The following is a 23,208-nucleotide window of genomic DNA, read 5'->3' as shown; positions in this document are numbered from 1 at the left end:
CCCAGGATGCTCTCTTTCGAAAAAGCCGTTTGCATTCAAGAATGCCTTTTTTCAAAAGAGCACTTTCGAAAAAAGGCATTCTTCCTCATAAAATGAGGTTTACTGCTGTCGAAAAAACAGCTGAGTTCTTTCAATTTAATTTTGAAAGAATGCGGCAGCAGTCTAGAAACAGGTGAAGTTTTTTTAAAAAAAGGCCACTTTTTCCAAAAAAAACCCCCATACTCTAGACACTCACAGTGTGAAGAGATGGTATTGGCTTATTAGCAGAGGTCAAAGTGGGAGGTAGGGCAGGCCCCCAACCAAATCCTCAAACCTGCTGTTTTGTTCCCTGGGAGCCTGAGGAGCAAGTTGGAGGTGGGTGCCTCCTCTGAGGACGTTGTCTAGGACGACTGTAGTCATACTGTCATTGCTGGACTCAGTTGTAGTAGCTGTCCCTATTTTTGTTGTATGGAGTATAATGCCTTCGACAATATGGCGGGGTATACATGCCAAGCACACGGAGGGTAGTGCAGGAGTCCTTGCTACTACATAGGGCTTCATCCTTGCTACTACATAGGGCTTCATCATGGCTTCATCCATAGCCGCAAAAAGCTTGAACTTATCAAAGGGGAGGTCTTCTATCCTGGACTAGAGTTCTTTGGGTACCCCAGCTGATAAGAGCCAAGAGGCTCGTCTCATTACCATGGCTGTAGCAGTTGCCCTGGCTGCTGTGTCGGCTACATCTATGGAGGAAAGGAGTGCTATATGAGCAATCGTGTGACCCTCATGTGTGATTGCCCTGACAATGGTCCTTCTGGATTCAGGCAGGTGTTCCATCAACTCGATCAGTTTGTAATAGTTGTCGAAGTCATGGTTTGCCAGCAAGGCTGTGTAGTTGGCAATTCCTAATTGAAGAGTGGCAAAGAATAGACTTTTTTCCCGAAGAGGTCTAACTTCTTGTGTTCTTTGTCATTGGACACTGGTTTGGTGCAGGAGGCTTCTGCACATTGGTTGGCAGCATCGACGACAAAAGAGTTAGGTTGTGGATGAGAGAAAAGGAAGTCTAGGTCTTTTGGTGGTACGAAGTACTTCCTGTCAGATCTCTTACATGTTGGCTGAATCGAGGCAGGGGTTCACCAGATTTCATTGAGACCTCAATTATTGCCTCATCGATCAGAAATGTGATTCTTCCCTCTGAGGAGGGGCAGATATTTTTCAAAAGTCAGTGCTATTTCTCCCCTACCTCCTGGAGGCAGACCTCCTGTGTTGTTGCTACCCTCTTAAACAACTCCTGAAATTGATTTAGGTCGTCCAATGGGTGAGTATCGTTCGGTATTACTGCTTCTTCGAGATATGAGGAAGTATTATCGGGGTGAATCCGCTTGGCGTAACTCAGTTTATTTATCGGAGAGTTGACCTTCCTCCTCATCGTCAGAGTCTGTGGCGACTGGCACAGTGCGAGACGGGGAGGGTGGAGGCAGTCTCTGCTTTGATGTAGACAATGAAGCAGAGCGTCTTTTCCGTTAGCCCCAGTGGTCCCATGATGCCCAGCAGGGTCGGCGTGTTTCAATGCTGGGATAATGGTACTGAGTGTCACCATTTTGAATAATTGTTTCTGCATGTACTTATTCAAAACTCTCAGGTCTAAGACTGGCTGCCATCCCCCTGATTTCTTCTCAGTGAGGAAGTAGTGAGAATAAAAACCTTTTCCAAAGAACTGTGAGGGAACTGTTTCTATTGCTCCCAGGTGGAGGAGGGACCTATTATATTGTATCTCCTGTTGGAGAAAAGACTTGTGAGAGTGGTCCCTGAAGAGGGATGGGGTAGGGAGTAGGAAGGGGATATAGTCATGAAAGGAATCGTGTACCCATGTTTGATTATCTGAAACACCCATCTATCTGATGTCATGGCTAACCAGTCATGACAGAATGGGAGGAGGCAGTGTTGGAAGAATTTGTGAGAGAATGATGGCATTGGAGAAGGTGAGTAGCTTTTCAGGCCCTCGACATACATCACAAATCTGCTTATCGGTCTGCTGGGATTGTTGCGTGGTATTGGAAGGTGGGAGACGTCACTATGATCTATTTCTATTTCGCTGTTATTGCTGCTGATCTTGTCCGGGGTAGTTTTGGGTATATTAAGGGTATCTTGGTCTAGGGATATGGCTGATACCTACATTGTTGTCTCCCAGGTGCCAGATTGTGGATGCCGAGGGATCTGAGTGTCATCCTGGAATCCTTTATTGTATGCAGCACCTCATTGGTGTTGGATGCAAACAGTTTCTTGGAATCAAATGAGTGATCTACAAAGGTGGATTGGATCTGCTTAGGGAAAAAGGCAGAGTAGAACCAAGAAGCTCGCCTCATCATGACCATGGTAGCCATAGATCTTGCAGCTGTCTCTGCAGCATCTAAGGCTACCTGCAAAGCTGTTCTAGAAACTGTACGTCTCTCAATGATTACGGCTTTGTACTGTTTTTTCATAGTCTCTGGTATATCGAGTTTTGAATAATTTCTGTGGTCGTATTTACTTAGTAAGGCTGCATAATTAGAGACATGGAACTGCAACGTGGATGACATGTCAACCTTGCGCCCATATAAATCAAGCCTTTTACTGTCATGGTCAGCTGGCGTGGATTTAAAGTGCTGTTTATTTTTCTGGTGGGCAGCCTCTACCACCAGTGAGTTGGGTCCTGGGTGAGTAAAGAGGAACTCAGAGCTTTTTGGGTAGGACATAGTATTTTTAATCTGTTGTCTTGCACATGGGTGTGGCTGTGATGGGTGTTTGCCAGATGGTTTTAGCTGGTTCCATGATAGCAGTATTGATTGCTAAGACTATTTTCGAGAATGTTACTGACTGTAGGATGTCTGTAAGTTTGTGTTGGTTTTGTGTGAGCTCTTGCAATGGGACGATGAGTTCCACAGAGACCCATTTGAAGAGGTCCTTAGAGTGTGAAAAGCTGTAAGCGGTGGTAGGTAGAGGAGGCACGATGGCTTCATCAGGTGAGGAAGATGCATTTGTGTCAGGAGACGTATCTGGAGATGGGTCATTGTAGGCATCCTCTGAGTCCCGTTGGTACTGAGATGGTGATTGTGGTGAAGGATAGTGTTGCAGTATCGTGCCATGTTTTCTGGTATCCTGGTGTCTATGATGTGACTGCCATGGATGCCAATAGTGCCTCTGTGGTGGGTAGGGCATTGGCATCCATAGGTTTCCATACCTGTGTGGCATGTCTCTATGTCTGGTGTATGTTGGATGAGTTTTGGTGGAATAGATGGAGTGATCTGCAGCGAGAAGAGTTCTGCGGAGAGAAAACTACCTCCACATCATCATTGTCCTCACTTGAGAATTGTTCTGGCAAAAGCATTTGGTGTAGTGCCAAGGTGCCTGAAGAGCAATCAGGACCAAGGAAAGGTGAATTGAACATGGAGGAAATGAGTAAGTCTCTGTGCTGCATATACTACAGTACAGGTGTTGATGGTGCCGTGGTTGGCTGTACCAGTGACTTGTGGTGCCGGATGTATTCTCAGCACCGAGTAAGCTGGTAATGTTGTCAGGGGCATCATAGTACCGGCAGTCATCACGGAAGTAGTGATCGGCACTGGAGGTGCTTGTGGTGCTGTTGTGGCATCATCGGTGCCTACTGGTGCTGTTGCATGCAAGGCAAGCAACTTAAAACCTATGGCCTCGGCTCAGGTTTTCTGTACACGTAGTCTTGTAGTAGTGCTGGCAGTGCCTGAGACGCAGAGTGTGTCATAAGTACCGAGATACATAGGTGCAGCTGATCTTGACACTGAAGTTGGTGAGCACTTTTTCGGTGCCATATGGTTCTGTGAGAATGAAAAAAGCCTGCAAAAAAGCAAGCTTTCTATCTCTATGCCCCTGAGAGACCTCAGAATCTTGCCCAGGGTCAGAGGCAGGACATAATGATTTTTCTAATGATATAAGCTTGAGCCGTAGGTCTCCGTCACGACAAGCTCTTGAGTTCAATTTTGCGCAATGGGGGCACTTTTGAGAGACATATGCTTTAGGCAGCAGACACATTGTGAGTGTCCGTCTGACACTGGAATAGGGTCATTGCATCATGAGTAGTGTTTAAACCCCGGTGCATCTGGCATAATGTTAAAACGAACTACTATCTAACTAGGGAAAAAAGATGGATTTTTTTTTTAAACAGGGAAGGAAAGAACAAATAACTGACTAAACTAAGAAAGTGATGAAACAGGATTATTTATCTAGATATACACAACAAAGTCAGGAACACTGCAGTGGTTTGTCTCCAGATGGAGTCAGTAGAAAGAGAACTGAGGCAGCTCAGGATCTGCATGGCCCCAGGGACACTGCTCTGAAGACTCCGATCCACAGTGCGAGGGTGCACCAACACCTGGTGCGCCAGCACCTGATGGTACCCATAGGGACATCTTTCAAAGAAGAACCTCTCTTTCTCCTTTGGGTAATATTCCTATGGGTGCTCTACTTTAGGTAACTCCTGAGCAGTAGCGTCATAAGGAGGAGGAAGCTCAGAATTGTGTTCAGCACAGAAGAAAAATGCGCTACCAAGTGCTACATCAGCTCTAGAGACACTACCTCAGGAGCAGAACTTGGAGAAGACAGTTTTCAGGTTGGAATTATGTGGTTATGGATAGAATATTGGCAGGTAAATGAGCTGACACACACAAAATTCAGAATACATTTTAGGAAAAAATCTGGTGTATTGTAAAGTAATTTAGCTCTTGCAGAATACTGTGAAAGGAGGGTCTACTATCTCTCCCGTCTGTGGGCTGAGATAATAGTCGCTAAAAGGCTGTTTTCATGGACAAATTCAGTAAGGAGCATGTTACCATCAAGATTTCCAATTCCAATTTCAATTTCCAAGGAGTTTTCAAAAGACTTCTAAGAAAAATTAAGATTCCAGATTGGGGTGGGGATTTTCACAGGCGGGAAGAGATTATCTAGAGGAGATTACAACAGACCAGTCAGAAGACATGCCTGTTAAAATCAAAAGAATTTTATAATATACTCTATAAAATTAATTAAATTTTTTCTACTTATGGTATTCACAACTAACTGGAAAACTACTGCATCCACAGATACCTGTTCTTGTATTAATGCTTATTCCAGGGAGCAGGTTCAGGAGTGATGCATTTTAGGGAAAAAGTAATATTTTATCATTTTTTTTTAAAGTAAGTATTTTGACTTACCTATCCAGTTTACTTGCTAAGGATTTTCTAATTTTTAATTCTTCCAAATAAAGTTCTTTGTATCTTTCCAGTTCTGCCTGTGTAGACTGTTTTTGAAAGACACCATCTTCTTGTGTGCTTTTTATTCTAGCCAGTTCAGATTCTAGATCTCTAATTCTGTGCTCCAGTTGGTTTCTCAGTGAAGCATTATTAGTTGTTCTTATTTGTTCTAATGTCTCTTGGGAGGCTGCCTGTGTCTAAAGCAAATAATATAACTTTAATACACTGGGAGAAAAAGGAATTTTTCCCATCAATTAATCATATTCAATAATAGAATAGCTACCCAACATTGCTCAGGTCTTTAACTGAAGGGCAACTAAATGAAAAATGTATGTGCTTTATTTCAGTGATTGTATTTTTTTAATGATGGAAAATGAAGTCTGGAGTGAGGATTGGGGGCAATGATAGACAGGGGTGGGTGGCTTAGGGCAGAGGGTTGGTAGGTGTGGAGAGGACTCAAGGCAGGAGGTGAGGGCCTCAGGGCAGAGGGAAGGACGGGGAAGGAGGTGGGAGGGTCCAGGGGAAGGAGGTGGGAGGTGCAGGACTCAGGACAGGAGGCTGGGAGGTGCTTATCAGGGACACCCATGGTGGCGAGGATGGTACTTCTCTGGTGATGCATCCCAGGTGGCCCTGGCAGTGCTCCCCAGCCAGCAGCTCCTCCTGAGAGGCGGGAGCTGCACTACCCAGAGGGTGGCTACTCCTGGGGGAGGGGGAAGATCCAGGTCTGTACTCTTGCTTGTTGGATGGGAGTTAGGGTTCTGTGGGTTAGACCCAGCCTCCAGGTGCCCCTCCAAGGCCTGCAGCCTGTCTGGGGTGGGCAGCCCCTGGCCTGCTGGGGCTCTCCTGACCTGTAGCTGCTCCAGGGAGGGGCCTTGCATGTAGCAGTGGTCCTCCTCCTCCTCTCCCCCCCGTTGGGGGGTGGAGGGGGAAGTGGCGCTCTGCTGGCTGGCCCCAGCCTCCAGATGCCCCCTTACCCTGCTGCTGGTGTAGAGGTTGTGGTGCTTTCAGCACTACCCTCGGCCTCCAGTGGCTCCTACATCCTGTTCCTGGGGGGCTGGCCAGGCTCTGTGGGCTGCCCCCAGCCTTCAGCCCCCTGCCCTCCAACTGCAGACTATCTGGGGCAGGTTAGGCTCTGGGGGCTGCCTCCAGCTTCCAGAGGTTGCTCTATGGCCAGCACCTTCCTCCAGTGCTTCCCCCCCTCACAGCTTGTAGGCTGTCTTGAGGGTGAAGGCTCTGGGGGCTTCCCTTGGCCTCCAGTGGCCCCCCCCATGTGGTCTGTAGTCTGTTTGGGGCATGGGCGAGGCTCTGGGGGCTACCCCTGATCTCCAGCAGCCCTTCTGTGGACTGTGGGCTGTCTGGACAGTGGTGAGGCTCTGAGGGTTGCCCCCCACCTATAGCACTCCTCTGTGGACTGCAGGCTGTCTGAGTGGGGTGAGGCTCCGGGGGATGTCCCCTCCTCCAGTGCCCCCACTCCCCATTCTGCAGGCTGTGTGGGTAGGGGCCAGGCTATGGGGGCTGCTCCCCCCCCAGTAGCCAGCAGAAGCACAGATAAATGGTCCCACAGACATAGATAGATAGGTACATAGAGAACTACTCTTCCTTAGTGCCATCAACTATACAGTGAGACTTAAAGTCACTACACAATAGAAAGATCTCAGCTGAAAAAGAAACTGTCCCTTATTAAGGATCTGTTCCAGTAAAGTATGCACTACACTACTTTCAATCTTATAGGATAATAGTCTAATTGATATTGATCCCCCTGCTAGAGCCAGAATTCCATGTGATCTATATACAGATGTAGATAGTACATCCAGCAATGAAATAACAATATGGAATCAGTGCAGCTCTACAAAATATAAAGAACAAAAGCTACTTTGGTCAGGATGAAAGGATCCTATTCCTGGATGAGTAAGACAAACTGAATATCACCTCTAGGGTTTAAAAAAAAAAAAAAGTCTCGTAAGATGGAAAGTCATTCTGGGGAAGGGTTTGTGATAGAATGACCTGCAGGCGTTACTGTAAGGGATTGTGCTCAATTTTACTTTTTTTGTATTTTTTTTTCCTGCCTTCTACTGTATTTCTAGTTTCCTAACTATCAAACTGGAAACATATGTAAATAGTATATACATAGCTTTTATGATGAAAACCAACTATCTAAGATCAAACATCTAAAATATAAATTTCAACTTGGAAATCAATATATAAAAAGTGTGGAATATAAAGCATAAAGCGCCAATTTACAGAGTAGTAAGTAGTAAATAAATTAACCTGCAAAAAGAGATTGACTTCTTCCAGTTTTTGCCTTATTTCTTGTCTAGCTCGTTCTTCAATCTCCCTTTTATACTGTTCTATTTGACTGTGGTCCATCATATTAGTTCCTACTTGTCGTTTGAGGTTAGCTACTTCTTCTTCCAGCTGCCATTTGCTCTTCTCCAGCTTTTCATGATTCTTATGCAGTATCTTCACTGAAGACAACTGTTCTCGCAGATCACGATTTGTAGATTCTAACTGCATTGATTTTTTTGACTCTATATCCAGCTTTCTTGAAAGTTCATCTGTCTGTACACATTGAGAAAAATTAAACTCAATTATCAAAAAAGGAGTTCAAAATTTCTCTAAATCAATGAAAATCAAGATAATGTTACAAGTTATTAATTTTACATTTAAAATTAACATAAATAATTCCAAACTTAGTAAAAGCAGATCTTTTAAATTATTTTTCATAGGACAGCTTAAATCCTCTTCTTTCTCAACCTATATAAAGTAGTTTGTAGAAATACTTAAAAAAACTTAAATAATTAAAGACCCAAACCCACAAGCATTATACGTATGCATTTGGCTTTAAATGCATGAATATTCCCAATAAAGTCATGGGATTAGTCATATGCTTTAAGGTAAGTAGAACATAAGAGATGGGGCTTTGTTATGTATCAAAAATGCTATGAAGCCATTTAAAACTTGTAAAATTGGATTGTAAGAAGGCTTTTATTTTAGCTGAGAAATAAAATATATTTATGGTAAATCAAAAGGTAGATTGTATATAAGAATTTAAAAGAAAATGTGAAATCTTTCAGTAGGATCTGAAACCTGAATAAAACTCACTGGAAAAACTGTTAATCTCTTCTGTGATTACTGCATATTTTAAGGTTGCCTTGTGCTTTTCAACATAAAAAAAAGAAAACAGGATAATAAATAAAATAAACACTATGTAAAAATATGTAGACTGTACTGATATATATAAATTCAACTGTAAGGAAGGAAATACATAAAAATCCCCTTTCTTGATGTTCAAATATAATTTTTACATTTTAATTGCAAAGTCATATAAACACACTAATTTTATTTATAAAAATGCCCTGTTGTGAAGGCATTCATAGCATTAAATACTTAATAAAAAGGTTACTTAATTTTTAAAATATAGTACATTATAGCAACAAAGATACACTCATAAAATAAGGGGAACAGACTGTAGTAAGTTAAGCCCTAGCTTGGATGGGTGGAAATGTTTCTAAATGAAAGCAACAGAGTTAATAAAAGCTAATACTAGGACACACTTTCAGGTGTTTAACATTAGGCCAGGAAGAGCTGAAATAGCAGTTACGGGGAAGCACATTTTGCTACCTACAGGTCCAACTCATTGACTGTTGATTTAAAATATGATGGTGGAATCCCTAAAAGGCAGGTGGCATCAGAGCCCTAACAAGTGATAAGATTTAAGATCATAGTCTGGAACAAAGCTAATTATGTTCACTGGCAAAAAACTACATTAACACAGATTTAAGGTTGCTTGGGGTATATTGTCCCCATGCAGAAAGTTGAGTTAAGCAAAACTCAAATTTATGAAAGCCAAGAAATGCAGTTAAGGTTGTCCATGCAGCTTTAACTTTGCCCTCTGTCAGCAATTCCTTAATATACCCACGTCTAGACTACAGGCTTCTTTCAGAAGAAGCTTTTCCGGAAGAGATCTTCTGGAAAAACTTCTTTCGAAAGAGAGAGTCCACAAAGCAAAAAGTACATTGAAAAAGCGATTTGCTTTTTCAAAAGACAGCATCTGCCTTGATTGGATGCTATCTTGCATTTAAGTTGTGATTACTATGGATGGAGTGGCCACCAGGGCACCTGTGCTTTTTCCTGGAGGCCTCTTCTTAAAAAAAAAAACAAACAAACAAAACAAACAAACAAACAAAACCTCCTCTTCCCCTCTTTCAGAAAAAGGCTTCTTTGTAGAAAGAGGTTTACTGTTGTCAGAAAACCCTCTCTTTTCTTTCAACTTTCTGTGGAAAGAACACAATTGCAATGTGGATGTAAGTATAGTTTTTCCGGAAAAACAACCATTTTTCTGAAAAAACTCTGCAGTGTAGACATACCCTGGGAGTGGAGAGGGGAGGGGATAGGAGAAGGTTGCCCAGATCACTTGCTGTGTTTCCCTGGAGATGACAGCAGTCGAGGGGAACTATTTGCATATAAATAGTGTTAGATATACCTATGGTAAATAGTGGAAGGCATAGTGTTACCATGACAAAGGACATTGTCAGTATTGAGGGGAAATATGAGAGGATTATACTGCTTTAATTATGTTTAAATGAAAATGATGATTGAGATGATGACTTCTGAGCAAAAGGGAGTTGTAAAAGTCTATGAAATAGACTGTGCCTACATTAAGGACCTTTCAGATGTATCACTACAGCTGAGCTACTGTTAACAGAGTTAGATGAAAATCATAAGATAAGAGTGAAGGAATTGTAAATGAAGTGAACAGCTTGTACATTTCAGCACCTAAGGGATTGGCAGAGTAAAAATATGTATATTTATGGACATATTGGACATTACTGAAAGAGGGCAGAGAAAGGTTGCATTGGCTTAACTTCGCATTTCCTGATTTTTAGAAATTTGAGTTTTGCACAGTTGAACATTCTGTAAGGGGACAACATAGTAACAAACAAGGGTTAACTCTGCATGAAAAGTTTTTTGCCAATTAATTTCCTAGTTTTTTGAATAGGATAAGACACATTGTTGATAGGAGTTAGTAGTCACATAGGCAGTTGTTCATATCCTATCCTGTATTTTGCATACTGAGTCACAGAAGATTAGGGTTGGAATAAGCCTCAGGAGGTCATCTAGTACAACCCCTTGTCCAAAGCAAGACCAACCCCAACTAAATCATCCCACCCAAGGCTTTGCCATACATGGACTTAAAAACCTCTGAGAATGGAGATTTCTCCACCTTCCTAAGTAACCCATTCCAGTGCTTCATGACTCTCCTAGTAAAATAGTTTTTCCTAATATCCAACCTAGACTGCCTCCACAGCAACTTGAAACCATTGTTCCTTGTTCTTTCAGTCAAATCAGCCTGTCAGCAATCTCTATATTGTGGTGTACTCCATACTTTGCCACAAACTTCTTTGGAAGTATCACCCAGAAACTATGCATCTTGACAGAACACATTTTTCTCTTCCCTCAGCAGTCAAAGCACCTGTGCTGTCTGTTCTGTACTGTGTGTTTTAGGAAATACCATGTTAATTTACTCCAAGACCAGAAAGTAGTCCTTTGCCCTTGCTTCCCCAGATGCTAGTAAAATGAGAAAAATCTGTAAACAACCAATGTAAGGCTCACCTATCATCCATCCTTGCTGCTCTCCCCTTCTGGAACTACAACCCCTCTCCTTGTCCCTGTTCTTCCTTCTAACCCACAACTCCTCTGTCATCAGCTCCTACCTACTCTAAATAACAGAGATTGCTTAAATCAGCTAATGACTATTCTGCTGTGTTCACAGGAGACCTCCCCATAAAATACAAACACATGATATTATTATAGACAACTTGCAACAAGCAAAGTGAGATATTAAATCTTTATTGCACAGTTATATAAAGATTAGGAATAGAAACATCAGTGGAGGGCTGCTGACTGCTGTAAGGGCGTTGACTGCTGCAAGGGCATTGATACATTCCCTCAAACTATCTAAGCAAGAATAACGAAGTTGTATAGACACCGGTTCACACTTTCATCTTTACTTGGGCATTGTACACTGTAATCTTTCCAGACTGCACAACTACACAACTGAAGAAACGAGCACTTTCTTAAATTCCCTAAAGACCTCCACTACTGGGATTAACCACTGATGAACTGAGAACATTTTGAGATGTCACACCAGTAGTTTATTCTCTGTCTCCATGTAAAAAAGTTTACATAGGACTTATATATGTGAAATAATTGTCACTAATGTTCCAAAATGCCCATAATTCCTAGAAAGCAATGCAAATTTCAAGGAAATCTGTGCAAGCATGCAGATTTTAGAGAACTGAGAAGGGTAATCAGGAAGGGTAGAGGGATGAAGGAGGGACAGAGCCCTACACATCTTCCTTCAGCACAGGAGTCTCTGAAAGGTCTGAAAGTGGCTCACTCATCTCCATGTGATCATCTGAGGAGAATGAGAACATTCAACTAAGATGAGTACAATCTGAAACAATAACTGAGGCATGTGACCCTATCCATTTAACTCAGTGGGTGTCCCATCCCTCTCCTGAGTAGAGCCTGTGAGATGCATAATTACCTCATTAGGCTTTTTAGGTGGGGATCTGTATATTTCTTTAAAAACTTAAACCAGAATTAAAACAATAAAAAGCTCATTCAAAATGTAGCCACTACAATTATAGCAATTCCGAAAAGAATAAATGCAGAATAATGTGAGTTTCAAACAAGAGAACCTACCTTTGACCTTAATCTACTAACTTCATTATCCATTTCAGAATATCTGTTCTTCAGCTCTCCCTGGAAACTAAACTGGGACACACTCTCCCCATTCTCATATTCCTTCAGTTTCTTCTTAGCTGCTTTTAAAAGTTTCTTCATTCTGCATAGTAAGTATAGTAGAAAGACAAACAGACTTGTTTATGTATTTTTAGACACCATAGCCAATCCCCTCAAATCCAATTTTAATATGTTTGATAGACATAAATCTAAGGAATCATCCTCTCAGTCTCAGAAATCATTCTAAGGGCAAACTTCAACCTGTCCCAATGAGGATGTCTATATGTGTAGCTGTGAGGAATAAGGACCTTTACTCCTTCCCTACCCGAAGCATTGCATGGCAGCCTGGTTTAACATACCTGTTCACTGCACTTTGCAACAGGTGCTCAATTATAAAAACAAACAACATTTAAACTTTAGCATTATACAAGCAATTTGTGAAGTCAATTGTGTACATTTTTCAGTTAAAGTTTTAACTGTGTAACATTTGCTTGCAGAACTTTAATTTTGTAAACAGAACAAAGGCAAGTTTTGGTTAGTGGATATTTTCTTGAAAGTGCTGAAAATAACTGTACCCATTACATTCTTTTTGTAATTCACTGTTTCTCTTCATTTCTTGATCCAGCCGAACTTCCACTGATCGTTTTAACTCTACCAGCTTCTTCATTTTTTTCCTTTCACTCTCGAACTTTCAAAATGAAAAAAACCATATACAGGTTACTACATATAGTATTCATGGAAGTTTTCATTTACTCTATATGATACATACAGGAAGCAGAATTTTCCATTCCTTACAGAGAAGCTGAAATATATATTTGTTTTAAAATGTTAGTGTTTTAACATAAAAGTCTATTGAACATACATTAATGGCCAATTAGAAAGCAGATACAACTGATGTTAGGTCTTGTTAACCTTATTAATTCACTCTTCATTATTATAAAATACTTATTTCAGTGTTGCTCACATTGTGGTAGGTGATGTCCATATACATATTAAGATAACCTTTGCATCTCCAATTAACTCTCATTGAAGGTGCAGAGTTTTCATTAGCTGCTATTATTCCAGACACAGAAAATCTATTTCATCTCCTTAGTTAAAAATTACATTTTGTCTTGAATCCTTACAGTATGGACTGAAATGAATACACTGCTTTCTTCCCTGTTCTAACTGAAAAAATGGGATCAAATTGCCACAATGGAATTTTTATACTTCCTGAAGTAGTAGTAGTGAGAGATCAAGACCATCGGCCCCAAATCTTGATTACGGTATGTAGTGGGATTTCCAGACCAGGGAAGATCTTCTTAGAAATCCATTTCAGAGGAAAAGTTGCCAATTTATGTTTAATTTGGTTGCATCAGAGACTAATGGGTTTAATCTAACAGTAACACAGTGGATTCAGAGAAGGCTACCGCATGACAAACACTTTGTGTTTTCTGGGATTAACAAACTAAAATCTTCCAAATGTGGCACAAGGAGTACCTTCCATCAAAATGGTGCTGGATAGTGGAAGAGTGTGGACTGAGCACGATGTTGCTTTCTGGAAGATTTCTAGCACTAAGATAGACTACTATTACCATCAAGAAGCTACTATGGCTCTCCCAAAACATCCTTTGCCCCTGCAAGGAGCTAAAGACTTAAGCAAATAAGGTTTCTCAATATAAGTTCTTAGTCACTTAGCTACGGCAGAACAAGAAACTGGCTGCCTTCTCCAAGAATTTAAGCCCCTACTTGTAGGCTCAGTTTAGCATTGTTACATTAATCTTACTCATGGTTTATATTTTCAGGCTCTGGTGGGATATATTTGTTGGGGGAGGTCATGATCATGTAAATGGTGCCTTAGATAACATGGACAGTCCCTGGAGGCTTTTGAAGATGAGGGCTGAAATTTGAAGTTTGTTTCGGTATTTATCAATGAATTAATGAGAGGGGAGCATTATGGTGATGTATCTTTGGAGGTCTGTGGCTCTTTAGGCAGGCTGCTATTCTGAACTAATCAATTTAAAAAAGAGTTTAATTCCTAGCTAAGTATACCCCAGTAATCAAGCCTGGAGTGCATAAATGCTTAGTTTGAATCTAAAAGGATTTTTGGTCAACAGTGAATAGGAAAATCATTTTTTGGATAACACCTTCCACCGCCAAACAAAAAAAACTTGTGCCTAATGAGGTTCCAGTATAACAAGGAGATCAAGTGAACATATACATCTCTATGATCTGAGGTCAAATAGCCTCAAAGAAGCATGATGATATGGAGGTAGCAAGTTCTTGAAACTTTCTGTCCCTCTGACATTAGTTCTTTCTTGGACCCTCTAGATTCAGTTTCAATCAGCTCTTACTTTTCATCCAGACAGATTCTTGGAGAGCTGGAAAACTACACTGCTTGAATATGATGTGGTACTTGTGATTTTTTTTGATCTATGAAGGCATGGCATGACCTGACGGAACTGCAGAACATGTTTGCCTTCTTGGTATTACTGGTTTAACCTCTCTAGTCCAGCACTCTTTGGCCTGGCAACATCCATGGTTCAGCATGGTTTTATTTATCCAGAGTTTCATTTATCATGGCTGTGGCCAAATTTCCTGCGGTCCCATAAAATTTGTTTATAGCCACCAGTCCTGGATCTCAGTGTTCTGTGCAGTTATTTAGATATAATTTACCCCACCAAGCAATGGAAGTGTTGGTAATGCTGCTAGAAAAAAATCGCTCTTCTATGGTTTGGCAAATTGCTTGGTGTGGCACCAATCAGGTCCCAAAGGTACCTGACTAGAGAGATTCAACCTGTAGTATCATTAGCCTTAACTGGTTTGCATCATGAGGTAGCAGGCTCTTAAGCTTCTGTTTGATCTATTTTTGAAGGTCAGATACTTGCAGAAACAATTCATGTCTATAGGCATCTGGTTCCAGAGGGAATTGCTCTTACTGCGATATCTACAATATCAAGCAACCTTCCAACTGCCTTCATAACATTTCTAAATTCTTTCTGGTGTTCCACAAGGAAAATATATATGACCTGGCAAGACCTGCCCACTTTTTGTACTTATAGTAGCCTACAGGACACTGGTAGTTTTCTATGCAAGTGTGAAACATTGTGGACTTAGCAAACTATGTTTCTGAGGAAATCAGCATGTGGAATTATGGCAAGGAAATGAAATAAATGGGTAGATGTATTGTGTTATTTATCTGGCTGTGGTGGCATATATGTAGTCTACTGAGGTATTTACTTGCCCAGCAAGGTGGAACTGGAGAGTTTTTAGCTCTACCTGTCAGGGAATGTGCCTCATCTTCCCTCCTGAATGAGGATAAATGCAATGCCATCCTAACAATCCCTCAGTTCTTTTACAATGGAATATGGTGGATCAGGTCTCCAAGGCAAAGGGGATCCTGGCATACATGTGAAGGTGAGTCCTGGCATACAAGTGTGCAACTATATCTCTAAAGGACAATCATTACAGGTATATGCTTTTTTTCCTCCTCTGAATGGTCGTATACACATATTTCATTCAGATGCCTCAAAAGCAGTGCTATTAAGAGGTAAGCCTTGGAGTCTACTTAAATAATGACTGCAATACTCTTTTCCTAAAGTAAGCTGCAGCAGATCTTGAAGCTGTTGTGCTTGCATAATTATCACTGAAGGTACACAAGGAGGGTCAAGTAGCAGCCCTACAGCCCATAGCTCTCAGGAAAGCTACTGAAATAGCTTAAGTTCTTGCTGAATGAGCCAAATCTCTGTGGGGAGAGTTATTTGCTATCTGTTATGTCATTATGATACAGAAAATAATCCATCTGGAAAGTGTCCATGCTGAAACAGCTTGACCTCTTACTTTGTCAGAATACAGAATGAAGAGCTAAACCAAACTGACAACCTAACACATCAGAGTCACTAATACAGAGTTCAGGACCCAAAGTGGTATGTTATCTTTAACGGGAGGAAAACATCTAAACCATCCCTTTTAAAAATCTAGCAACCATTACATCCTTTCAACATTGCTGTTGGCACACACGGTGGAAATGAGTCTCTTCCATTCCTCTCTCTTATTTGCTGCTGGTTCCATTTGCTCTGTGGAGGTATCAACTATTCTGCCCTCTCTGCTAAGAGTTCTTCTTAAGATTTCTCTTGGGTACCTTTGTTTCCTCACACCAGTTGGTTTCTGCTTGACAACTTCATGTGGATGTCTGTGTTGACATTTGAAGTTCATGTCCCAGATCTGTCCCGCATTTCTTTTTGATACTAATGGAAACAAGTTGCTTGTGGTGATTTCTCAGATCTCCACTAGTGATGAAATCTCACCAACTTATATACAGAATCTTTCACAGACAGAGGAGGCACAGCTGGCTTCCAGCCTGATTGCAAGACATACCAGCAAACACAGCTACCTCAGTGAGTCCCTTCCCAATGGCTGCTCTTACTGACTGGGTAAGGGAGCCACTGGTCTGCCATCTGGGCCATGTAGCATCTGCAGTGCAGGAGTTGCTCAATGCATACCATGCCCACACTTGCACTTACCACTTTCAGCTTCAAACACAGCTCCCACTCTAGCCTCAGCCTTCTTATCTTGGAAGACCTCTACTTGGTCTCACTCTTGACTATGTCCCTGACTTCAACTCTGATTCACCCTTTACCTTAGGCTTGGGCTTCTGACCCTGGTTCTAAGCTTTACCTTGTTCCTTGATCCAGACTCTAAATTTGCTTTTGTACTGGTGATTGATCTCGGGATCTTCACTTGTGTATTACACACAATGCCACCACAACTACCAGGCAAAGTCCTGCTTTGCAGGCCCAGGGGCAAATTCACGAAATGAAAGCCCAGGTGAATGCAGTACAGAACTGAAAAGCTGCCCTCCAGGCCCAGGAGCAAACCCAGGCAGTGGCTAAAGTCCCCTTGACTCTCACAGTGATTATATAGGAATCCAAGGTTCCTGTACTGGAAAAGTTCAAGGGGTACTGGATGAAATTCCAGGAATTCTTGAATGAATGTCAAGCCTTGTTTGTAGCATTACCACACTCACACCCCACTGATTACTCCCTGAGTACGAATCTTGATTAATCAGTTTACTGGACAGACCTGGCATGGGCTTCCCCACTACTGGAGATGTCACTTTTCAAACTTTTTGAGGCAATGGAAGGCATTTTTGACATCCCTAATAAAGATCACACTGCAGAGGCTGTGCTCCAATGCCCTCCAGCTGGAGTCCTGGTCTATCACCAGATACACCACTAAGTTTCGTTGCCAGGCAGCCAACATTTACTGGATGAAAGCTGTATAATGATACCACTTCTGGTAAGAACTCAGTGATTCTATTAAAGATGAATCAGGAGTGACGAGTGGCTCTGTTTCGTCTGTGCATCATACTGATGGCTGACTGAGAATGAGACAAGGAAAGTAGTGCATCCCTTGACACTCATCTAGCCATACTTTTCCATCTTATGTGACTCTGAGTAGCCTATCATACACCGAGCCAATGTAGACTGACCAATTTCAACTTCACCTCTCCATCAATGAGAAGAACAGATGCTGGGCTCTAGGACTCTGCCTGTACTATGGGGAATCTTGGCATTTTGTTGTGGAATTACCATCCCACTGAGTCAAGAAATCCCAGAAACTGACTCAAGTAGCAGGGCCAGAGCTGGGTCAGTATATCACTCTGCCATGAACTGCTCTGATGGAATCCAGACCACCTCAGCCAGTGGACCACAACACTATCTTTTCTTCAGCACCTGTGACATGCAACCTCCGTTTTGAGGCCCTAAGATTTTAGTGTAACTTCATCAACCAGGAAGTTTACCAGGATTATCGGTACCCTACCCTCCACAAGAACTGAGATAACTGATGAGTTACACTTCTCTTTAGGATTTATCACATCTCAAATGACACTCCAGAGTCATCAGCATCAATGGTCAGCTAGAAGTCATGCAGTTTGGGGTGATCCATGACTTTCGTTAACAAGCCCTTCAGGAATATCTAGAAGAAAACCCACAGATGAGATTTATTCATCCTTCACCTCTCCAGCTGGCACCTCTCTATTCTTCATAGTCAGGAAAGATGGTTATCTTCAACTCTGCATTGACTGCTGGGCACTAAATGAAATCATGGTGCACAAGCTGATATCCTCTTCTCTTTTTAATGAGCTCCTGGAGAAAATCCTCTCAGTTCAGTTTCTTATGAAATTGACTTGGGGGGAACATAACTTCTTCAGAATACAGTAAGTGGGATGATTTTGAATATTTGTCTACACTGTCTTGCCTCTGAGATGCTTCTGCTACCTTTCAGCATTTTATGAATGAAGTCTTTAGGGATATTCCAGCTCAGTTCATAGTCACCTATTTAGCTGACATTATCATTTTCTCCAAAAATCAAGAGCTTAGATCTCTACAATTCTACACTGGTTTAGTCATAACCAACTCTTTCTCAAATCAGAGAAATATGAATGTGAGAACACCACAATAAAGTTTCTGGGTTACGTCATGTCTCTAGCAGGACCCACTATGGACTCCTGCAACGTAGTGATGATCACAGACATTTCCTTTTTTGAACGTTTCCAGTTCCTATTATTAGTTCTTTTGGGGGGAAGCCCAAGAAAAGACAGACAACTCCTCTTTCTCTAAGGGGAAAAATCCAAGTCCAGGGATCTGTCAAAGAACACTATAGTTTTGGTAGTGAACTGTGTGCAGGTGACAGAGTGTTAAGATGAGGGCCCTGGAAGAGAGAAAAGTTTCATTGGCTGTTCCATAAGGTGTTCCTTGAGGCCTAGATCTCTGGAAAATTCTGTTCTTTTCTTGAAAGAATGACTGATACTGCATCTCTCTTTAATGTATCTATCCAAAAGACACCAAGAGATAGCACATGTAGAGAGCACTATTTGAGACAGACACTCCATGATAGGCAGTGCTTAAAGCTCAGTGTGTGCTCATGCCATTGAGGCCTAGCATGGAAAACCCAAGTACTACATACTTTAAAAACAAAAAATCATAAATGAAGCCTAGCAACTGGATACTAACAGTTAAGCAACTATATATGAAAAAGGCAACATGTTCTCTCCTCACTGACTATGCAGAGAAACAACGATGAGGTAAACCACAAAGGGCATTCTGATTCAGGCCACACGAAATGAGAAGCAACAGATTATGGGTGCGGTTGCATCCACACCAAAACCTACCATCACCTCAGCAGAGGCTATGAGGAAGCATAGGGTATGTGCACCATTTCACCAGGTACTGCTGCAGAAAACAGTCTGGCTCCTGTGCATCACGCACGCACGCACACGCACACACGTCCAGATTTACACCTTAGGCACTCCTAGGCTGAGCATCTTCAGTGCATCCCTGCTAGCAGCTAACCTAAGTATAGGGGTGCAGACCAATTTGGGGTTCCCCAGAAAAATGGGTGCCTGAACCAAAGCAGGAGCTGCAAAGGGGCAGAAGGCTGACTGGAACTACAGGGACAGGGGGAGTGGAAGCCCTGAGCCCCAGCTGGAGCGGCTGGACAGAAGCCCTGAGCCTGGTGCCCAGATCCTATGCAGGAATGGGGGCAAAGGGAGGTGGAAGCTCTGAGCACTGACATCCTGACTGAAGCAATGGAGTGGATGCCCCAAGCCCATGTGCCAAGAGTCCCGGCTGCAAATGTGGGGACTGAAGCCTCAAATCACTGCTGTAGCCACGAGTTGGAGGCCCTGAGCCTGGATACCTTGGGTTGAGCTCTGGGGGAGGGTTGAAGCCCTGAGCTTGGCTGCCTAAAGCCCCACAGGCAGGAACAGGAGTAGGGCAGATGGCAGAAGCTGGCGGGGGTGGGGGAAGAGAGGGGCTGAGCACAACACTGGGACTGCTGCAGCATATAAGTTTTAACCCACTTTTAAGTGTGATGCATGTGTGTGCAGACACTCAAAGAAGAACCATATATTCTGCAAATCTGAATTCCTGGCTATTGAAGAACATTGCCTGGCAAATCTGACCAAAATAGACTCCTTTTATTCTATAAAAATAGTGTTCCCACATAAACACATTTGGAGGAAATTTGGTTATAAACCAAATGGTCTCATTTACAGATGAGCTATAGGCATTACATATGGGGAAGAGGATATAAGCCTCATTAGTCTCAAGAAGAATCCCACTGAGACTGAGGCTGTTTTAAGATCAGTGAAACAGATTGGTAAATATCTTTGAATCTCACTCCTGAAAGATTTTGTCCAGATCCAAATCCAGTATGACGCTATGAAGGATAATCTTAAATAGGAACAAAAATGGAATTGTCCCAATTTAGATGAACAGCTAAGGATGGTGTACATGTCATGCTGAAGAAATATTTTAATGCTGTTTGAGAATAATGAAATCTTTCTAATAATTTTTATTGTTTCCCAAGTATCTGGCAATGCAGATTCTGGAACAGGTTATCAGAAAACATAGGGCAAGGATCAGGATCAAAACTGATGTTGTTCCAAGGTTTATTACCTTTTGGAAAAAGAACATTTTTACGGTAATTTTTAACAAATTTATCTGTACAGAAAGTAGTATGATAAGGAAAAACTTGTTTTTATTATAAATTAACTACGAAGTATAACTGAGGCAATCATCAAGACTTCCTGGGAGTTTCCTCCAGTCTTACTGCACACAGTGAAGCTGCAAGTTTAGGAAATAAAGGGTTGCTGTGATTCCTCTCCAGAAGAGGTGCACAAAACATACTAGTCAAATCAGAGCTGCGTGACTTTCTTGGCAATCTAATACAAAGAGCATGCACCAAAGATCATAGATATATCCTATTTTGCAGCTTTACTGGCTATAGTATCATCGTATCATATACCACATCATCCCTCAAGAGAAACCACATTTTTCAAATTTTTAAGAGGTTCTCAGCCTTCTGTTATAAACCTGCCAGTTTGGCCTCCCAGATGATAGGTCACGATAAGCATGAATTTTACAGGATACGAAGAAGAGTGAAATAAAATGAAAATGTACAATACAAATTATTTGGGTATTTTGTTAACTTACTTGTTCCAACATCTCAGCCTTCTCCCTGTCAAGCTGAGATAGACGAACTCCAAGTTTGGATCTTGACTTCAATTCTTCCTCCCACATATTATGTGTATCTTTTGCAGACATTGACAACATGGTTTGCTTTTGGACCTACAGAGTAAGCAACATGTAACAAAGAAATGAAAAGATTATTGTCGTGCTGGAAGTTATAGAAATTTAAGTCATACATGAAGGCCCTAACTATCAGTACCAGTCTATTTATGGGCTATTTTTTCTCTTAAGAAGCCCATCCAACAATCTGTAACAAGAGGACTGTCTTGTTACTTATGACCAGGAAGTAGCAACAAAGTAATTAGAGGAATAAACTCACAGGGGCCCAACTCCAACTCAACTCTCCATAATGAGGTCTTCCACAGCTGAAGATCACATGAAGTACACAGTTAACTCAAGAAAGAAAACTAAGAGCAATACTGGAGAACCGATTAACTGAAATGACATGCCATATTATATACTTGGCGGAAACTCAGAAGTTGAAATTTCTCTAAATCTCATAAAGGCAGCCATTGATGATTACAGGCGAACATTAAAAACCTCTCACTCCAACTATCTCACAAATTTTGATATTATATATAGATTTCCTGTCAGCCTTACACAGACTTACAAGACTTCTGCTAGCGGTTGTATTAAACAAAGTTAAACTGATACAGCCTGGTAAAATTATGGATATGCTTGACCATGTTGTAAACTTACAAATTTCTTGTATGTGGCCCTTTCACTTGGTAATAATGATTATGCTTTCTGGGAGAAATTCCTTATGTAGTGGGCTTCCACAACAATTCCTGATCCAATTAGAGATAAAAAGCTTTGTAGCTCTGTGGCCTACAAGAACATAAGAATAGCCATACTGGGTCAGACCAAAGGTCCACCTCCCAGTATCCTGTCTGCCGACAGTGGCCAATACCAGGTGCCCCAGAGGGAGGGATCACAACAGGTAATCTTCACGTGATCCCTCCCTTGTCTCCCACTTCCAGAGAAACAGAGGCTAGAGACACCATTCCTACCCATCCTCGCTAATAGCCATTGATGGACCTAACCTCCATGAATCTATCTAGCACTTTTTTGAACCCTGTTAAAGTTCTAGCCTTCATCGCATTCTCTGGCAAGGAGTTCCACAGGCTGACTCAACAAATTATGGCATAATTTGTTGAGTCCTTCTGCATGTTCTTGGGTACCCACTTCCATACTCCAAAATTATGGAATAGATAAAAATAATGGTACATAATTTGCACTTACCATTAATTCAATGATCTCAAAATAATTAATAAACAATTATTTTGGCCTCAACCTGCTTTGAGGTATGAAAGAACTATTCCCATTAGCACAGACTAGCATATTCAATCCACAACTGAGCCAAAAACAGAATGTAAGTTTCCCCAGTTCTACTTTGTGTCTTATTTACATAAGCATTTCTTCCTTTCAAGCCACAAAACATGCTATGCATGAAACTGCTCATGTAGGTGAAAACATCATGTTTGTTTGCTGGGGCCTCATAGACTTTAAAGTCAGAAGGGAACACCCTGGGCATCTAGTATGACCTCCTGAACATTGCAGGCCACACAACTTCACCCTCCCACCTTAGGAAAAAAAAAAAAAAGGTTAAACCAGGGGTTCATAGAATCATAGAATACTAGGACTGGAAGGGACCTTGAGAGTTCATCGAGTCCAGTCCCCTGCCCTCATGACAGGACCAAATACTGTCTAGACCATCCCTGATAGACATTTATCTAACCTACCCTTAAATATCTCCACAGATGGGGATTCCACAACCTCCCTGAGCAATTTTTTCAAGTGTCTGACCACCCTGACTGTTAGGAACTTTTTCCTAATGTCCAACCTAAACCTCCCTTGCTGCAGTTTAAGCCCATTGCTTCTTGTTCTATCCTCAGAGGCCAAGATGAACAAGTTTTCTCCCTCCTTCTTATGACACCCTTTTAGATATCTGAAAACTGCTATCATGTACCCTCCTCAATCTTCTCTTTTCTAAACTAAACAAACCCAATTCCTTCAGCCTTCCCTCATAGGTCATGTTCTCTAGACCTTTAATCATTCTCGTTGCTCTTTTCTGGACCTTCTCCAATTTTTCCACATCTTTCTTGAAATGCGGTGCCCAGAACTGGACACAGTACTCCAATTGAGGCCTAACCAGCGCAGAGTAGAGGAGAAGAATGACTTCTCGTGTCTTGCTCACAACAAACTTGTTAATTCATCCCAGAATCATG

At 41.7% G+C, this 23,208-nt stretch overlaps 1 protein-coding gene across 17 annotated transcripts in view; it reads right to left on the bottom strand.

The window, feature by feature from the left end:
• The window catches only part of ANKRD7 (ankyrin repeat domain 7), a 181,142-nt gene that overhangs the window by 25,308 nt on the left and 132,626 nt on the right, over nt 1-23,208 (bottom strand). For 16 of the 17 annotated variants that reach the window (XR_012903776.2, XR_012903781.2, XR_012903777.2 and 13 more), the window contains 5 exons: nt 20,945-21,079; nt 12,542-12,654; nt 11,928-12,069; nt 7,488-7,778; nt 5,181-5,416 (listed from right to left, as the gene is read on the bottom strand). Coding sequence is in view for 13 of the 17 variants with exons in the window: in XM_089779172.1 (XP_089635298.1) it covers nt 5,181-5,416; nt 7,488-7,778; nt 11,928-12,069; nt 12,542-12,654; nt 20,945-21,079 (917 nt within the window). In the remaining 4 variants the exon portion in view is untranslated. Of the gene's footprint in view, nt 1-5,180; nt 5,417-7,487; nt 7,779-11,927; nt 12,070-12,541; nt 12,655-20,944; nt 21,080-23,208 lie in introns of those variants that run through there. The other variant, XM_075929155.2, reaches the window with a different exon arrangement.

This window comes from Pelodiscus sinensis, chromosome 1, assembly GCF_052426305.1.
Source record: "Pelodiscus sinensis isolate ZL-2025 chromosome 1, ASM5242630v1, whole genome shotgun sequence".
Taxonomy (NCBI): Eukaryota; Metazoa; Chordata; order Testudines; family Trionychidae; genus Pelodiscus; species Pelodiscus sinensis.
This window is presented reverse-complemented; position numbering and strand designations above follow the sequence as displayed.